Below are 20,438 nucleotides of genomic sequence, written 5' to 3'. Positions count from 1 at the left end.
GGACAGGAAGTCATCACATCCAAGTGCTCTTAAGAGATTTGCAGCCCTCTTTGCAGCTTACAAGGCAGTACTGTGCTTCTGTTCTGCTCCAGATAGTTAATTCCTATTAAAGTTGATAGCTGCCCTGTGGGAAAGACGAAGAGAGTGAAGTAGGCATGGAAAAATAACATCAGAACTTACTCCACTTGAACTGCCCAGCCCTGCCCCCCACAGAGCCAACTTACAGCAATGGCCGTTTGGGAAGAAACATAATGTGCAAGCTCCTGCACCGGTGGTGGTGTTTTATTTTATTTTTTGAACATGTGGTTCTTGGTGTCTCTTTTGTATTTTATAAAAGTTAGTCAGTATAGTCAAAAAGCAGGATATATCTCTACTAAAAAAAAGAAAGAAAAGAGGGTAAAGGTTTAAAAGTCTTTGGACTACCTCATAAGTATCTCTTTTGGTTACAGTTGTGTGGAGTTTTTTTAAGAAGTCTCGCATGAACTGTGGAAACATGATCATAGATAACATTTCACATGGAAGTTATAGAAAACACCACAATATATAGCCAGGTTTTAAAAACAATTTCGACATATGACTTTATCAGTACATTGGTGCTTAGTACAGACTTTTTGCTAAGGCCCAGAAGTTACTTGATCCCTCTTGTGAGTAAAAAGAGGGTTAGTAAAAATGTTTAGTCTTTCTTCTCCTTTCTCACCATCCTGAACTCTCCTACCCCATTTCCTGCGTGTTGAAAGGGTTTCCTTCCTTTTCTACAACATTTTACTGGTGCACTGAGCGTAGAGATGTATCTCCTAAACTGGCTCCAGCTACGTCCACCATCTTCATTTGTTCAAGCTGTACTGTGGGTCCAGAACACTGGGCAAATGAAGATGGCAGGCACTGCTGGAGTTAGCTTGGGAGGTGCTACATGGAGCACTCTGTTTCACCAGCTCAGTTAACTTCCATTTTCACCATGGAAGAGACAAAGCCATTCATTTACCTGCATATGCTTTCTTTCTCTCATGGATGACAAGAGGTCTCCAAGCGGGTAGTGTAGCTCCCCCTACAGCTCAGAGACAGGAAATGCTTCAGCAAATACTTTTGCTCCTCCCCTCTTGTTGAGGCTTAGTTTGTTTCCTGTCTCAGCTCAGAGTACATCCTTTCGTGAGATTTCTCTTTACTGTACTGTTTGGTGTTATTTGTACTTAGTTCTTACCTTTGTCGCTTAGTTCCTTAGTTGCTCTATGCCCCTCTTTATTTCCATTCGTGTCCTGTTTTTTTTAAAAAAAGATGATGATTGTTAGAGTTTGGTATGGAGAAGGCTGTAAAGAAAAAGTATTTTAAAAAGCCGGGCCACGGCTCAGCTGTAGCCGGGACCAGTGCCTGCTCTTCGAAACACCCTCTGAAGTCTCATCGCAAACCACTGCAGTTTCTGATGAGACGGCTCAAGCGGGCCCTTCTAGCTATGGGGCAGTCAGCCTTCCATCCACGGGTAAGACCGCAGCAGCGAAGTTATTATCAGCAAGTGAGTGTTTCAGACCTGAGGTGAGCTTTGGCGAACGGCTCCTCAGCAGCGCCCGCCATTTTGGATGATACGGACCTTTTCCCGCCACTGCCATGGCCAGGCATAGGGAGGCGGTAGCCTCCGTGGATCTGTCCTTGTGAACTCAGGCAGAAGATGCCCCTGCCACAGCCAGACATAAGGAAGCAGTAGCTTCTTGTCGCCCTAAGGGAAATTCAACCGCTATAACTGATGACAGGGGAACAGTAGCCCCCTCCATCGTCCATCCCTGCACTGATAGGGGAGCAGTAGCCCCCACCATTAGTCAACACTCTGAGGCACAGAATGCCACGTCTTTATCCCGCTATGGGACAGTTGGAACAAAATGTCCCATTTTTATCCCGAAGAGGAGGAGTAGCTCCCGCTATGGGACAGTTGGAACAAAATGCCACGTTTTTATGCCGAAGGTGAGCAGTAGCCCCCGCTATGGGACAGTTGGAACAAAATGCCACGTTTTTATCCTGAAGGGGAGCGGTAGCCCCCACTATGGGACTGTTGGAAGCAGGCATGCAGACTCAATCGCCAAAAACGGGCAGCCTTCAAAGAAAAGACATTTTAAGAGCCTCGGGCAGCACTCGGCAGTAGCCGCAGTCAGCATCCAGCTGCGGGCAACCTTCAAAGAAAAGGCATTTTAAGAGCCTTGGCCAGCACTCGGCGTTAGCCGGAGTCAGCATCCAGCCATGGGCAGCCTTCAAAGGAAAGGCATTTTAATAGCTTTGGGCAGCACTTGGCAGTAGCCGCAGTCAGCACCCAGCTGCTACTGATTCATGCCATTATGCGGCAGGCACCCAAACTGGACGCTGATGATCCCACTGAAGGGACTTCATCAAGGGGCTCTGCGCTATCCCCAGTAGGTGAGTCCATGGAGGTGTCCCTAAGATCTCGGGGGTTCAGGGAAGCACCAGTGCCCATCGTTGCAGGAAGGAGTAGAATGGCAGCACCCATCTGTTCGAAGCAGCCCGCCATTTCGGAGCTGCTACATCTGACAAATTGCCTTTTCCAGATCCCCTATATTTGATGCCGTGTGTATGGGGAGCAAGGACCCCACTCTCTGTTGAGGAGGTGGTAGTAATGGGGTATGGCCAGTCAAGCCATGCTTCAGTTGTAGAACAGCAGCCTGTTCACGGGTCAGGCCAGTTGCAACAGGTTACCCCCCCATCCAGCAAGGGCTCAACAGGTCTTGCTTGCCTACCTTTTTTCTCCTGAGGTGTGGTGATTTTGCTCTTGGCTGCTTTTAGAGCTCAAACTGCTCTCCTCTACTGTGTGTGGTGATTTTGCCCTTGCTATTTTTTGCCCTTGGCTGCATTTAGAGGTCAAACCGCTCCCCTCTACTGTATGGTGTTATTTTTGGTTTCGCTAATCCACTGCACCCCTCTACCTGTGTGGGTGTTGATTAATCAGGAATTTCTCTATATAATGCCTGGTACTGCTGCCTTTCACTGTAGGCGTGTAACCATGGCTGGGCCATCCTGGGCTGTTTTTATGGATATCATTATTGAGGTACAGCGCAGTAATACGCAGCTGCAGCCATCTCAGTGGCCATCAGTTTCATACTTTTGATGGCCCATGTCAGAAGGAACTCCACTGGGAGGAATCTTGACCTGCAATTTGGGCTTCACCTTGCGTGAACAGTACTTGGTTTTCTCAGGCCCTAAGGTAGGCAAGGCAGCCAATACCTTCCAAGTATTCCTTCTCAGAAATTGCACCAGAACAGCAATGTTCAGTGTGGATGTTGCTTGTGGTGAGAGAAATGGGCAGCTCTTTATCACTCTCTGCTGCGTTTTGGGTCCTAGCTTGTCCAGTGACTGTGGAAAGGGCTTAGCTTTCCACTCAGAACCCTGAGGAAAGGGCCTAGCCCTGCTAAGCAGAATCCTTGGGCAGAGATATGGTGTAGGGCTCTCCTGAAGAGGTTTCCTGCCATTTTTACGGTCCTAGTCTGTCCAGTGACTGGAAAGGGCCTAACTTTATTGTTAGAGCTCTTGGACAGAGATATGACATAGCCCTTTGCCGAGGACTTTTCCTGCCATTTTTATGGTACCTGAGGAGATTCCCACCATTTTTATGGTCCAGTCTATCCAGTGATGGCAGAAAGGGCCTAGCTTTCCATTCAAAGCCCTTGGGCAGGGATATGGCATAGTCCTTTCGTAAGGAGTTTTTTCCCACCTTTTTTATGGTGCCTCTGTTGCCACTTGATCCTAGCATGTCTTGTGACTGTGGAAAGGGCCTAGCTTTCTGTTCAGAACTGTTGGGCAGAGATATGTGATGGTCATCGGTTGGAAAGCTTTCCCGCCTTTCTTTATGAGAGACACTGGAATAGCAGGTTCAATATTTCTAAGAGACCTGATTCCCTTTTTTCCCTAGGCCTGAACACCAGCAGGCCATTTCCAGGGTAACAGTAGAATAATGTGGTGACTTCTCTAGGGGGCCTCAGTGTAGTGAAGGCATATTGATTGCCTCATGAGCCTCAGCTCATAGCTCCAGTTTGCTCAAGGCAACAATAGAGCAACCTGTGTTGACGTGTGTGCATTGTTGCATGAAATAGCATACACATCAACAGGGGTTATGGGCCCAGATCCACAGCGCATTACACGGGAGTAAGTTGCTGGTCTGAACGGCAGACAGAGTTCCAGAGAGGGCAGCTTGATTGATTGTACCAGACGGAGGTGAGCAACATGGCTGTAAACCTGTCTGGGGGAGGCTTGCCAATGGAACGATTGACGGAAAAGAATTATGGCAGCTGGAAGCCGAGGATGCGGGCTTTGCTGATAAAAGAAGATTTATGGGACACAATAGATGGACCCACTCCGGCGGTACTGACTGCGGCCTGGACGCGTAGAGATCAGAAGGCACAAGCTTTTATACTTCTGGCTCTATCTGACTCTCAACTGCTACACGTGAGAGATGTTACAAACGCCAAACAGATGTGGGACGTGTTGGAGGCTCTTCATGTGCAACAGACTGCGGGATCTAGATTGTGTTTGGCACGGAAGCTTTACCAGATGCGCTTCACGGGTGAGTGCATCTCACGGAATTCAGACGCCTGTTTGCTGAGCTGACGGACCGAGGCGTCAAACACTCTGAACTTCAGAAGACCTATCTGATCCTGGCTTCGCTCGATGGGACTCGGAATAATATGGTCATGGCTTTCGAAGCCATGCCTGACGGAGGTCTGAACGTTGCGTTTATTGAGGAAAAGCTGACCCAGGAATGGCAGCGGAGACAAGAGGCGAAAAGTGCTGAGGAAAAGCAAAGAGCCAAGCTGAAAGAAGAAAGCAGCAGCAGACAGGAAAACAAGCAGGAACAGCAGAGGCTGAAGGCTTGTTTTATTTGCGGAGATCGACGGCATCTCCAGCGGGACTGTGCAGTCAAGCGAAACTCCAGGGACGGAGGCTTGAAGCAGGGAAGTGTGAACTTTGTTTGTAAACAGAAGTCTCAAGATGTACGACCTGTTAACTGGCTTCTTGACAGTGGTGCAAGCCATATATTAATTAAAGACAGAAGTTTGTTTTACACTTCAGAAAAAGTGCAGGATTTTGTGCAACTTGCTGATGGATCACATAAACGGGTGGAAGCCCGTGGACTGGTGAGATTTGATAAACTTGGGATAATGTCAGAATGTTTGTTCCGGAATTGGCTCATAACATATTGTCAGTCAGAAAACTGGTGAGTTGTGATTTTTCTATATTGTTCCACAAAGACCAATGTTATATAATGAGGGGAGATCAAGTGTGTTTGCAGGGAAGCCTTAATGATTCACAGTTTGTAATAAAGAGCAGTCAAGCAGGGTGTGCTGTGTTAAACGCTGAGGCACAGGTACATCAGGGCTGCGTTCATGAATGGCATCAAAGGCTGGGGCATGCAAACCTTGACACGATTAAGAAAACCCCATTGCATAGTGAAGACATGCGTTTGAAGGATTGTGGACAGATAATGGATTGTGATTCTTGTCATAAAGTTAAAATGACTATTGCACCAATTAACCGGGAGGCTGAAAGAACCACAACAGCTCCCTACCAGCTAGTTCATGTTGATTTATCAGGGCCAATAAATGCTTCACGAGGAGGTGCGAAATTCTTTATGGTACTGGTTGATGATTTTACGAAATACACTCATGTTTATTTGCTTAAGCAGAAAAGTGAAGCTGAGCAGAAGCTGAAACTATTCATTAAGAGAATCGAAACTCAACATGACGTCACTGTGAAAGCGATTCATTCAGATCAGGGAGGGGAATTCACGAGTAAAGCATTGAGTGACTTCCTTGAGAGTAAGGGAATACGCTAGACTTTCACAGCTCCTTTTAGCCCGTTTTCCAATGGATCTGCTGAGAGAAAAAATAGGGTGCTTCAGGAAGCAATGAGAGCCATGCTGATGGATTGCAGTTTAGGGAATTCTTTTTGGGCAGAAGCAATTCTTTATGCGAATTACATTCACAATAGGGTATTACACAGTGCTCTTGGAATGTCTCCTTATGAGAAAATCACTGGCAGAAAACCAAAAATACAACACATTCAAAAATTTGGGGCAAGGTGCTGGATCCACATTCCACAGGGAAAAAGGAGGGGCAAGCTTGCGCCCAGAGCACACAGCAAGGTTTTGTTTTGGGATTTCAGAATGCATATTTCAGAGTTTGGTGTCCAGAAACACAGCAGTTAATTCTGAGCAGAAGCATTAAAGTCTCAGAAAAACCTTGGGATCAAAGGGAAACAGTTGTTCTTACAGGGTCAGATGACACAGAAAAACAATCATTTAAGCCAGATCTTGACATTAAAGTGGAAGGCACACAAATACCTCTCAGAGATGCTTTGAATGAGCTCATTTGTGCAAAACGCAGGTCAAAGAAACGCAAGGCTGAGGAAATGGAAGCTCCTGTGCAGGCTGTGCCAAGCACAAGCACAGATGGGGGGGCCGAGAGAGCAGAAGCTCTGGTACCTTTAAGACGTTCTACAAGATCAAACTTAGGGAAACCACCTGAAAAATTCACAGTGGGGTTAGTATCCAGTCCTGGAATGCATAAACTGGTGGAAATGGATGCTGACACTTTGTATTTGACATGTGTACAGCCAAAGTTTGATTGAATAAAGTTCTAGCTAAATGTACAGAGATGTCCTGAAATGTACTGTAATGTACTGAGATGTAATTCTGAACTGTACTGAAATGTATTGCAAGATGTATTGGAGAAATATATTGTTGTTATTGTTGTAATGAATTACAGACATGATGGGAAAATGGGGGGATTGTTGACCATTGAACCGCACTGTCACTGAGTCTGTTTTCCATCAAGTCTGCAAAACTGTAACTAGGGGGAGTTATGTCTTAGCCCAGTCTGGGAACGGGCTGCCAAGGCCGTTGCTATGGTAACCATCTGATAGACTGGGAAAGTTCTAACAGAGTCTGTAAGTTGTGTCTTCTGAATTATGCCTCTGAACTGAGAGGTTGTCTTCTGTGTTTATCCCCAGGGGGGGGGGGTGACTGAAGAAACTCTACATGTATTTACTCTTAAGCCTTAAGCCATAATGTCTTAATAAAAGACTCTTAACATGCTCTAATGCTCTGAAGAAGTTTCTTGCTCAACTTAACTCCAACGTAATGTATGCTGTTTCACGCAACAACGCACATGTCAACAACCTGATGGCTCCTCCAGGGGACCTCAGTGTAAGGAGGGCTTATGAATTGCCTCATGAGCCTCAGCTCAAAGCTCCAGTTCTCCCAAGGCTTGAAAGTAGCTGGCCATCTTCAGAGGCAATAGTAGAATAATCTGGTGCCTCGGTATAATGACGGTATATGAATTGTCTCATGGGCTGCAGTTGGAAGCCCCAGTCTGTTCCTATGGATAGTGGCAGCCCTTCATAACTGTCTGTAATTTTTGCAGCCCTGCATAACTGATTGCGTAAATTTTTGCAGCCCTTCATAACTGTCTGTGTGAACTTTTTTGATTTATCCAGTTAATTCCTTACAGAGGAGGTTCTTACTGTCATTCCGGTGGGCAAATGTAAATAAGCAAGATAAGTAAATTAAGCTGGGTGTAGCTTGCCAATTATTTGAGGTTTCTACCCTATCTATTTCTAGGGCATCAATGCAAGGCTCCAGTTTGCTTCTTTGAATAATTACAGCCCTTTGTAACTGTCTGAGTAAATATTTGGATTTACCCAGTAACTTCCTTGGAACCGCTAAGGGTTCGCTTGTTACCATCATAGGTAAATGTAAATTAAGCTGACTGTTCGGTTCAGTCTTTCAATTTAAATTCCATTTAGCATTTGCTAAGGCTTACTTCACAGTTGCACTTTGTATAACTCGTTTCAAAGTTACACACATTGGCATATTTGTATAAATATTCGGCTTCACTAATGATACTGGTGACCACTGCTGGCCTTGTCTTCCATGTATTTGCCTATTCAACCCAGTCAAGCTGCTGGCTTCCTCCCTGCATAACTACAGGGTAGCTGTAAGACAATAGTAAGGCTACCCAAGCTGTTGGCTGTCTCTCTGTGTAACCACAGGGTGGCCTTAAGACAATGGTAAGGTTATGAAGCAATTCGTGGATTCCATGGGGTGCAAGGTTCTTCTTTTTCTGCCAAACAACTCCTTAAGGAATTCTGATTGGCTTTTGGGGACAATAGTCTCTGAGATGGCTCTCTAGGTTTACCTCGGCCGTACATGAGACATTTGCTGGCCTGAGTTCCCATACATCTCTCTGGCATAAGAGTTACCAGGGCCTCCTTACCTCATATTTCTTTCCACAATGCAGGAAAGCAGGAGATGCAGGTCAGATCTGCCCCTGTTATGACAGCATGTAGGGTGTCTGAACTCCAGGTTCTATCACTGCTCTATCTGTTGAAAAGCACCTATGTATTTTCCACAAAGACAAGGTGGTGCTACGCACTAACCCAACCTTTGCCACTAAAGTAAACATGGCCTTCCACAGGCAACAGGAAATAATTCTTGCTTCTTTCTGTCCTAACCCTTCCACACCAAAGAGAAGGCATGGCATTCATGAGAGATTAGATGTCACTGGAGGTGTATATTAATAGAACCAAACCGTTTAGGCGATCCGAGTCCCTATTTGTGTCCTTCCATCCTGCCCACAATGGGGAAAAACGCATCAAGTTCAGCCTTGGCTCGTTGGATCAGACACTGCACGTTACAGCACACTCCACTAGGTCCGCCGCTACATCAGCAGTTCTTTCACAAATGTTCCGATACTAGATATCTGTAAAGCAGCCACTCTCAATACCTTCACCAGGCACTACAAAAGTGATCTGTACTCCTTGGTGGAGGTGTCATTTGGCCAGAGTTCTGCAATAGGTTTTATCCTCCTCTGGGCCTACCATTGTCACACCCTAGGTCTGCAGCTTTAGTACATCCCGCTTGGAGACCTCTGTCATTCATGAGAGAAGGAACAGTTTGTTGTTACTGTAAATGGTGTTTCTTCATGGATGACAAGAGGTCTTCAAGGCCCACCCTTACAGTATTTGTGAGTCTCTGTATTGATTGATTGATTTTCCGGTGGCTGGGACTGAATCGGAGTGCCATGACTCCTTTCTACTCTATTTGTCGATGGTCAGTCGACCTTATTCCTAACACGTTTTGTTCCTAACATGCTTGTTGTACGGATGAGTGTTCATTTTTTCGTGTACTTTGTTTGATCCTTGAGTTTTCTGTTGAGGCTGATCTCTAAAGCTTTTCCAAGAAATGAAACAAGAGGGGAGGAGCAAAAGCATTTCTCGTCTCTGAGCTGTAGGGGGAGCTACACTACCACTTGGAGACCTTTTGTCATGAAGAAACACCGTTTACGGTAAGAGCAAACTGTTCCTTCCATCCACTCACTCCTTAGTTCATAATAATAGCCAATTAACACTGGCAGTGCTTTCCATCTCTACTAGTTGGTTGGTCTGCTCCATCCATGCTCCATTGACATCTTTTTGTGAACATCTCATGCCCTGCCTAAGAACCTCGGCTGAGAGCTACAGGATGAGAGCACTTTTGCTCTTGCTTGCGCCCTTGTCAGGCACAAACTAAAGTACTATACCTGGGGAGGCAAAAACTAACAAACTAAAACTAACAGTCTTCAGTAAAAAGCCCAGTTGGATCTCCTTCCACCCAAGCACACACCAGCCCCACCCTCCAAAAGTTCTTGTCAGACACAAACTTTCATCATCATGCTTCTACTTGCACAACTAGCTTATCTTTTTTTAAATTTAGTTTTGTTTTTCTCAGCAATACTCTAGTGTGCAAAAGTACTCACTCCTATGAGTAAAGACATCTTCCACGTACAGAAAGGTAGCTTTTTTAATTTAAGCATATTGCAGAATCTTACATTTTCCCATATGGGTTTATGTGATAGGAAGTTGGATTCACTCTGGCATGTTAACAGTATTGCAGACAAGTCTTTTTGTAGTACAATTTTTAGTATGTATAACACGGATGCATGCTAAAAGTGTAGCACATAAAAGAGTCCCCATATGGAGTAAAAAGTTTAATTGCCAAATTTATTTTCTTTCAAAGGAGTTCAGCAGGGTGATATTTTTTTATTTAAATAGGAAAAAGAGACGAGGAGTCATAGATGTATGATGATGTGTACATTGTGTTCTGCTGCCTAGAATATAATTTAGATCCACAAGCTCAATGGGGAGAAGAAAATCAAGCAGTTCATGATGATTCTTATTAATTTTACCTTTTGCTTATGAATCGTTCAGATGACTGATAATCATGACCAAGAAAAGGAACTGTTAAATAAAAATCAAATACTCCAAGATGAGATTGATGTTTTGAGATTAGAGCTTGACCGCATAAGGGCTCGGCACCAGGAGGAAGAAGCCAGATATTTAGAAGAAAATGAAGCTTTGAAAGAAAAAACAGAAGAACTTAGAAAAGAGCTGAAACTGAATGAAGAGGCTTTGACTCAAACAGTTTTTCAGTACAATGCACAAATAAATGTATCAAAAACAGAAATTGCAATCCTAACATCCAAATTAGAGCATCTCAAAGAAAATAAAGAAAGATTGGAGATAGAACTTGACTCATTTCGTTCCCGCTTGAGTTCTGCTGTTCAGGAACTTGAACGATGTCAAATATCTAAAAATGAACTTGAACGAACACTGCAACGAGAGTGTGATGATTGGGTTCGCTTAAAAGACAAATTGAATCACGATCTCTGCCATTTACGGGAAACAAACAATGGCATGTCTCAGCAGCTAAGTAAAGCTGAAAGTAAAGCTAATAGTCTTGAAAATGAACTTCACCGTGTAACACATAGTCTTAGAGAAAAGAGCTTGCAACTGGAAAGTATTCAAAGGGATTTAAGTCAGGCACAGTGTCAGGTGAAAGAACTTGAAAATACACGGCAAGGTGACAAGGATCAAATGAACAAATATATTGTAAAGCAAGAAACTATGCAGGAACGATTGGCACAGCTCCAAAGTGAAAATCTTCTACTCCGCCAGCAATTTGAAGACTTTCAAAACAAGGGTATTATCAAAGAAAAAGTAGTGAGTGATGTCCAAGATCGATTCAATGATATTTTCAGTAAACTGAGAGCTGATACTGAAAAGCAAGTGCAGATGAAGGAAGAGATAAATAAGGAATTAATTACAAAATGCAATCATTTAAAGGAGCAAGTCATAAAATATGAAGCAGAAAAAGTTGATAGAGAGGTATGTATGGTGTATTAAATCAATGTTACTTTAAACATTAGCATACAAGTAATGCAATCCTCTAGTTGTAAAACTGATTAAATTAAGAGATCCCTATTTGTTGCTAGCAATATTGTACTGATCTGACATAATTCTCTGTCTTCTCTGTGTCTTCTAAATGAGCCTTCACTCACCCCTTATCCTCAGATGTTAAAATACTGTATGGCACATCATATAATACTGTGGTATGTACTATAAAGGGGAACTGCATATACAGCCAGATTGTGTACCTAAACACTTTGATAAGTGCTTTTTCAGATCATTAATGTCTGAATAAATAGGAAAGAGTGTTTGCTAGAAGCAGCTGTCATGTACTGTCCATTATTTCAGTTGGTATTTGGACAGGAAGGAAATATTTTGGGGGTTTGCAAGAGATTAGTATGAATCCTGACTCAAGAACCAAAGCAGGGCCACTTCAGACAGATTCAGGGCTTGTTGGAGCTGAAGCAGGATCTCTCTGAAGTGCCGTGAACTGAAGCAGCAAGTTCTGAAGCACTTCGAGATGCTCTGTAGATTTGATAAAACACTTTGGATAGCATGTCTGCAAAAACTAACATTTCTTCACAAGTTTGACATAAATATGGAAAATGCCAGGATGGAAGATGAGTGACTTGCATGTTTGGCTTCTGCTCATGGGGAATTATTTTACCAGGGCTCTCCAGTCACAGTGCTTTGTTTTTCTTACGTGCCTTGAAGTCAATTACAACTTATGGTGACCCTATGAATCAGCTACCTCCAATAGCATCTGTTATAAACCATCCTGCTCAGATCTTGTAAGTTCAGGTCTGTGGCTTCCTTTATGGAATCAATCCATTTCTTGTTTGGTCTTCCTCTTTTTCTACTCCCTTCTGTTTTTCCCAGCATTATGGTCTTTTCTAGTGAATTCTGTCTTCTCATTATGTGTCCAAAGTATGCTAACCTCAGTTTCATCATTTTAGCTTATAGTGATAGTTCTGGTTTAGTTTGTTCTAACACCCAGTTTTTATTTGTCTTTTTTGCAGTCCATGGTATCTGCAAAGCTCTCCTCCAGCACCACTATTCAGATTAGTTTATTTTTCTTTTATCCACTTTTTTCACTGTCCAACTTTCACATCCATACATAGACATCGGGAATACCATGATCTGAATGATCCTGACTTCAGTGATACACCATTGCATTTGAGGACCTTTTCTAGTTCTCTCATAGCTCCCCTCCCCAGTCTTAGCCTTCTTCTAATTTCTTGACTATTGTCTCCATTTTGTTTAATGACTGTGCCAAGGTACTGATAATCCTTGAACAAATCCAATCTCCTCATTGTCAACTTCAAAGTTACATAAAACTTCTGTTGTCATTACTTTAGTTTTCTTGACATTTAGCTGTAGTCCTGCTTTTGTGCTTTCCTCTTTAACTTTCAACAGCATTCATTTCAGATCATTACTGGTTTCTGCTAGTAGTATGGTATTGTCTGCATATCTTAAATTATTCATATTTTTCCCTCCAATTTTCACACCTCCTTCATCTTTGTCCAATCCTGCTTTCCGTATGATATGTTCTGAATATAGATTAAACAAATAGGATGATAAAATACACCCCTGTCTCACCCCCTTTCCGATGCGGAACCAGTCAATTTCTCCATATTCTGTCCTTATAGTAGCCTCTTATGCAGAGTATAGGTTGCGCATCAGGACAATCAGATGCTGTGTCATCCCCATTTCTTTTAAAGCATTCCATAGTTTTTCATGATCTGCACAGTCAAAAGCACAGGGTGTTTTTCTTCTGAAATTCCTTGGTCCGTTCCATTATCCAACATATGTTTGCGATATGATCTCTGGTACACCTTCCTTTTCTTAATTCAGCTTGGACATCTGGCATTTCTCACCCCATATATGGTAAGAGCCTTTGTTGTAGAATCTTGAGCATTACTTTACTTGGATGGGATATTAAGGCAATAGTTTGATAATTACTGCATTCCCTGGAATCCCCTTTCTTTGGAATTGGGATATATATTGACCGCTTCCAGTCTGTGGGCCATTGTTTAGTTTTCCATATGTGTTGACAAATTTTTGTCAAATTTTGGACATTCAGATTCAAGTAACTTGTAGCAACTCTGTTGGTATGCCATCTATTCCTGGTGATTTGTTTTTTCCAAGTATTTAAGAGCAGCTTTCACCTCACATTCTAAAATTTCTGATTCTTCATCATACGGTTCCTCCATGAATGAATCTGTCATCCTGGCATCTCTTTTATAGAGTTCTTCAGTGTATTGCTTCCATAAGAACATAAGAAGAGCCTGCTGGATCAGGCCAGTGGCCCATCTAGTCCAGCATCCTGTTCTCACAGTGGCCAACCAGGTGCCTGGGGGAAGCCCGCAAGCACGACCCGAGTGCAAGAACACTCTCCCCTCCTGAGGCTTCCAGCAACTGGTTTTCAGAAGCATGCTGCCTCTGACTAGGGTGGCACAGCACAGCCATCATGGCTAGTAGCCATTGATAGCCCTGTCCTCCATGAATTTGTCTAATCTTCTTTTAAAGCCATCCAAGCTGGTGGCCATTACTGCGTCTTGTGGGAGCAAATTCCATAGTTTAACTATGCGCTGAGTAAAGAAGTACTTCCTTTTGTCTGTCCTGAATCTTCCAACATTCAGCTTCTTTGAATGTCCACGAGTTCTAGTATTATGAGAGAGGGAGAAGAACTTTTCTCTATCCACTTTCTCAATGCCATGCATAATTCTATACACTTCTATCATGTCTCCTCTGACCCGCTTTTTCTCTAAACTAAAAAGCCCCAAATGCTGCAACCTTTTCTCGTAAGGGAGTCTCTCCATCCCCTTGATCAGTCTGGTTGCCCTCTTCTGAACCTTTTCCAACTCTATAATATCCTTTTTTGAGATGAGGCGACCAGAACTGTACACAGTATTCCAAATGCGGCTGCACCATAGATTTATACAACGGCATTATGATATCGGCTGTTTTATTTTCAATACCTTTCCTAATTATCGCTAGCATGGAATTTGCCTTTTTCACAGCTGCCGCACACTGGGTCGACATTTTCATCGTGCTGTCCACTACAACCCCGAGGTCTCTCTCCTGGTCGGTCACCGCCAGTTCAGACCCCATGAGCGTATATGTGAAATTCAGATTTTTTGCTCCAATATGCATAATTTTACACTTGTTTATATTGAATTGCATTTGCCATTTTTCCGCCCATTCTCTCAGTTTGGAGAGGTCTTTTTGGAGCTCTTCGCAATCCCTTTTTGTTTTAACAACCCTGAACAATTTAGTGTCGTCAGCAAACTTGGCCACTTCACTGCTCACTCCTAATTCTAGGTCATTAATGAACAAGTTGAAAAGTACAGGTCCCAATACCGATCCTTGAGGGACTCCACTTTCTACAGCCCTCCATTGGGAGAACTGTCTGTTTATTCCTGCTCTCTGCTTTCTGCTTCTTAACCAATTCCTTATCCACAAGAGGACTTCTCCTCTTATTCCATGACTGCTAAGCTTCCTCAGAAGTCTTTGGTGAGGTACCTTGTCAAACGCTTTTTGAAAGTCTAAGTACACTATGTCCACTGGATCACCTCTATCTATATGCTTGTTGACACTCTCAAAGAATTCTAATAGGTTACTGAGACAGGACTTTCCCCTGCAGAAGCCATGCTGGCTCTGCCTCAGCAAGGCTTGTTCTTCTATGTGCTTAGTTAATCTAGCTTTAATAATACTTTCTACCAGTTTTCCAGGGACAGAAGTTAAGCTAACTGGCCTGTAATTTCCGGGATCCCCTCTGGATCCCTTTTTGAAGATTGGCGTTACATTTGCCACTTTCCAGTCCTCAGGCACGGAGGAGGACCCGAGAGACAAGTTACATATTTTAGTTAGCAGATCAGCAATTTCACATTTGAGTTCTTTGAGAACTCTCGGGTGGATGCCATCCGGGCCCGGTGATTTGTCAGTTTTTATATTGTCCAATAAGCCTAGAACTTCCTCTCTCGTTACCACTATTTGTCTCTATTTGTTTCCATCTTCCTTTTATTTCATCTCGGTCAGTCAAGTATGTTCCCCTGTTGATTATTCAACATCCCTACTCTTGGTTTAAATTTCTTTTTAATTTCTCTAATCTTTTGGAATAGGACTCTTGTTCTTTCCTTTTTGTTGTCCTCTTCTATTTCTATACAATAGTTGTTGTAATAGTTCTGTTTGTCTCTACGTACTAGTCGCTGTATTACTGCATGTAGGGTTCTGACCTTGTTTCTATCTCCTTTTGCTTTCCTTCTTTCTTTAACTATTTTAAGAGTTTCTTCAGTCATCCATTAAAGTCTTTCTCTCTTTTTAACTAGAGGTATTGTCTTTTTGCATTCTTCTCTGATAACGTCAGAGGACTTCAATCCATAGTTCTTCTGGTTCTCTATCGACCAAGTTTAAACTCAAATCTGTTCCTTATTTGATCTTTATATTCTTCTGGGATGTTATTTAAATTGTATTTTGCCATTATGATTGCTTTGTTCTTCTTTAGCTTTACTCTGATTTTCGATACTACCAGTTCATGATCTGTACCGCAGTCTGCTCCTGGTCTTGTTTTCACAGAAAGTGTGGAACTTCTCCAACTTCTGCTACCAATTATATAATCAATTTGATTCCTATATTGACCATTCGGTGATGTCCACATGTAGAGTCACCTTTTCGGTTGCTTAAAAAATGTGTTTGCAAGAAACTAATTATTGGCTTCACAGAATTCAATAAGTCTTTCTCCTGCTTCATTTCGGTCTTCTAAACCCCATTTCCCCACAATTCCTAGTTCTTCTCTGTTCCCTACTTTTGCATTCCAGTCCCCCATGATTATCAGCACATCTTGTTTTGGTGTGTGATCAATTTCTTCCTGTATGTCTGCGTAAAATCTCTCCAATTCCTCTTCTGCATTTGCTGTTGGAGCATAGACTTGGATGATGGTTATGTTAATAGGTTTCCCATTTACTCTCATTTATATCACTCACTCAGATCTTGCGTTATAGCTTTTAATTTCTTTTGCTACCTCACTTCTCACTATTAAAGCAACCTCATTTCGTCTTAATTTCTCATTTCCTACATAAAATATTTTGTAGTTGCCTGATTGAAAATGTCCCATTCCTGTCCGTTTTAACCCACTCACACCAAGTATTGTAATGCTGATGCGTTGCATTTCTTGCTTGACAATTTCTAACTTTCCCTGGTTCACGCTTCTCATATTCCATGTTCCTGTGGTGTGCGTTGACCAACTCTGGACTCTCCTTTCACATCTCTGTGCATCAGCCTCTGGGTTTCCTTTTGGCTTTGACCCAATGGCATCATTAGTCATAGCACTACTCATACTTGTCCATTGTTCTTCCCCAGTAGCTCGCTAAGTGCCATCTGACCTGGGGGGTCTCATCTTCCAGCGCTATCTCGTTTTGCATTTTGGATACTCTGTTCATAGGGTTTTCGTGGTAAGAGGTATTCAGAGGTGGTTTACCATTGCCTTTGAGTTTGGATGCATCTTAGTCTGGTGTCTCAGCTTTGACCATTCTGCCTTGGGTGCCCCAGCTAGGAGTCTAGCCTCTTGGTCTAGTCTCCTGACGAAATTGTTGTCAGCTTCTTCGACACTCTCAAACCCCTCTAACCTCGTTAAACACCCTCACCCCCTCCTCTAGGATGCACACCTTAATAGTGCTTTAGGAAAGGGATATTAATGTAGGTTATCATATTATGCTTGTCTGTTCTGTGCTTTCTGCTAGTTCTAATAGTGGTACATGCCTGAAAGATGCCGGGCATTCAAGTCCTGCTCTATCTGTACGACTTCCACTTATCCATTCCTGTTAAATCAGATTTATACTTTTTTTCTGCAACCTTTGATGCCATTTGAGCAAAACAGAAATGTGAGCTGTTTTTTCCATTCATCATAACTCTCTAGTCCCTGTACCCATCCTTCTGAAATTTTTCAGGTTACTTTCCTAGGGGCACCTCTTCAATTGAAGCTATTTTCATAATACTACTTTTGCCCACAAATCCACAGCGAGGGAAGCAAATATTTTAGTTCTTCTCCTCCAGAATCATCTTTAAAGATGCCTAGCACAAAAAAACCCACCCTTAGACCAGTGGTGGGGAACCTTTGGCCCAGGAGCTGAATCTGGCCCTCCAAGCCTCTCTGTCTGGCCCTTAGGTCTCTCCTTAGGCCACAGTCTCTACTGACCCTGCTTCACACATTCCTTGAGTGTTTTTGCATGGCTGGAATATGTCCTTGAACTCTTGTTTGTCTGGATGAAGGATACAGGGGGAGAGGGGGGAATGTTTGTAGAAACCAGCCTACTGCACAAAGGTAAAATCTACATTCATGCCACACCCACCATGGGCATGTGGCCTCTGGAAGGTTGCCCAGAGAGGAATATAGTCCTTGGGATGAAAAAGGTTCCTCACCCCTTCCCAAGACCCATTTGCAATTTGGCAGTTTTCCAAGGGATCTCACTATGTATGCCATTTTCATGCAAATTGCCACAAAATAGGAAATATTACATGAATCCTGTTTTAAATCTTGCAACTGAACAAAAAACACTGCAGTTATCCTTCTGAAATTTAGAAGAATTCATCCCCTCAGAAGAGGCAACTATGCCATCAAACAACTTCTAATTCTGCCAAAAGTTATATATAGTTCTTTTGTCAGGGTTAAATGGGGGGGGACAGATTTTATAGATGCATAGCCCCCCCAAAAAAGCATAGAACTGTTTCTGTGAAATTTGTTGGGAGGGGTTAATATGCCTGCAAATTCTATACAGTTCTGTTAAAAAGAAAAAAAGGTTAGAGCTTTGTAAAATGTATGTCCCTGTTATAGTATGGGGGAGACACAAAGTTTCCTTTTTCCAAATTTGACTTCGCATCCCAAGTCAAATTGGACAGCCTCTGACATGTTCTGGACTGAATCTTGTTCTTTTTTGAAGTGGGGCTTGAAACAAATGTTGTGATTAGTGCACTTATGATTGTGTATAACCAATAGTATTTGTGATTTAATACTTGTCTCTCTGTATATGCTGGCTAAATAAGATATATTTAAATCACGTTAATCTAAACATTAGAGTTTAATTGGTACAGATTCTTTAAATTTTGTTTTATTAGAGTTCAGTAAGGCACCTTCAGCAAGAACTTGCAGATTCTTTTAAAAAACAGTCTATGTCAGAAGCTTCACTGGAAGTGTCTACGCGTTACCGTATTGACCTAGAAGAGGATAAGCAACAGCTTCAAAAGGAATTAGACAGGATAAAATCCAAGGTATGGTTAAAACAGTTCATTAAATGTTGACTAATATAACTTTAGCTTGTTACCTGTTTTTTTTTGTTTGTTTGTTTTTTAAAGCTACTAATTTTGCAGCAGAAAAATGTCATAAGAACATAAGAAGAGCCTGCTGGATCAGGCCAGTGGCCCATCTAGTCCAGCATCCTGTTCTCACAGTGTCAGTAGACTTGGGCACACCATACATATATTCCACTATTATTCCACTTTAATAAGTCATGGCTTCCCCAAAGAATCCTGGGAAGTGTAGTTTGTGAAGGGTGCTGAGGGTTATTAGACAATCTCTGTTCTCCTCACAGAGCCACAATTCCCAGAGTTCTCTGGGAAGATGGTAAACCACTCTGAGAATTGTTGTTCTCTGAGGGGGGAAAGGGAGTCTCCTAACAACTCTCAGAACCCTTCACAAACTACACTTGCAAGGATTCTTTGGTGGAAGGTATGACTGTTTGAAGTGGAATAATAGTGGAATAAATGTGGCCTTAGTTTTAATGTCAGTAATGTTCGTACATATATTTAGCCAGTCTGGATTGAAACGAGAAAGATGCAAAAGGGTAAACCAATAGAAATGAGGAAACTGGGTTTCATTCATTCTGGTGTTCTTTACTTGTAGGTATTTTAAAGGAGATTTGTATAGCCATGAGAGAGTCAGGAAGTACGACTCTGTTGGTTCTCCTGGACCTCTCAGAGGTATCCTCCCCTCATCATCCTTGTTGCCCTCCTCTGAACGGGTTCCAGTTTGTCTACATCTGTCTTAAAGTGTGATGTTCAGAACTGGATGTAGTATTCAAGATGAGGCTTAACCAGTTAGTGCCGAATAGAGGGAATCTAGTACTTCACATGATTTGGAAACTATTCTTCTGTAAATGCAACCTAAAATAGCATTTGCCCTTTTTGCAGCCACATCATACTTTTGGCTCATATTCAGCTTGTGATCAACAATTCCAAGATCCTCCTTATATGTAGTATTGCTGAGCCGAGTATCCCCCATCTTATAACAATACATTTCGTATAAATGCACTTATCCCTGTTAAATTTCATTCTGTTGTTTTTTGCCCAATGCTCCAGCCTATCAAGATCACTTTGAATTTTATTTTTGTCTTCCAGGCTATTAGCTGTCTTTTCCAATTTTGCGTCATCTGCAGATTTGATAAGCATTCCCTGCACCTCCTCATTCAACTTATTAATAAAAATGTTGAGGTGCCCTGGGTTCAGGACCAAGCCCTGTGGTACCCCACTCATTACCTTCCCCCAGTTTGAGAAAGAACCATTGATAAGCACTCTTTGAATATAGTTCTGTAGCCAACTGTGGATCCACCTTATAGTTGTTCTATCTGTCCCGCATTTAACTAGCTTGCTAATCATAATATCATGGGACACTTTGTCAAAAGCTTTGCGGAAGTCAAGATATATTATGTCCATAGTATTCCTACAGACTATGAAGGAGGTAATCCGATCAAAAAATGAGATAAGATTAGTCTGGCAGGCTTTGTTCTTGAGAAATCCATGTAGATTTCTAGTAATCATTGCATTGATTTCAAGGTGCTTACAGAATGACCACATTATATATTATATATGTATAAAGAATGGAAGGAAGGAGGCATCACCAAGGAAGAGTACCAACGAGCGGCTCGGGCTTGCAGGAATAGCGTAAGGAAAGCTAAAACCCAGAATGAGCTGAGGCTGGTGAGGGAAGCGAGGAACAACAAAAAGGGGTTTTTCAGATATGTTCGAAGCAAGAGAAAGACCAAGGAAACGGTGGGACTGCTGCTCAATGAGGATGGCAAAATGTTGACAGATAACAAGGAAAAGGCGGAACTGCTCAATGCCTATTTTGCCTCCGTTTTCTCCCAAAAAGGGAACAGTATGCAACCTTGCATCGGTAGCAATCTCAGTAAGGGGTTGGGATTGCAGTTCAAGATTTATAAGGAGATAGTCAG

At 42.5% G+C, this 20,438-nt stretch overlaps 1 protein-coding gene across 6 annotated transcripts in view; it reads left to right on the top strand.

Annotated features, from left to right (window-relative positions):
* Positions 1–20,438, top strand: part of ANKRD26 (ankyrin repeat domain containing 26) — a 198,269-nt gene that overhangs the window by 93,492 nt on the left and 84,339 nt on the right. For all 6 annotated transcript variants that reach the window (XM_061640078.1, XM_061640076.1, XM_061640074.1 and 3 more), the window contains 2 exons: positions 10,237–11,193; positions 18,328–18,480. In XM_061640078.1, coding sequence (XP_061496062.1) covers positions 10,237–11,193; positions 18,328–18,480 — 1,110 coding nt within the window. The remainder of the gene's footprint in view (positions 1–10,236; positions 11,194–18,327; positions 18,481–20,438) is intronic.

This window comes from Rhineura floridana, chromosome 8 (assembly GCF_030035675.1).
Source record: "Rhineura floridana isolate rRhiFlo1 chromosome 8, rRhiFlo1.hap2, whole genome shotgun sequence".
NCBI classification, from domain to species: domain Eukaryota; kingdom Metazoa; phylum Chordata; class Lepidosauria; order Squamata; family Rhineuridae; genus Rhineura; species Rhineura floridana.
Note: the sequence above shows the minus strand (reverse complement) of the source record. Positions and strands in the feature narration are given on the sequence as shown.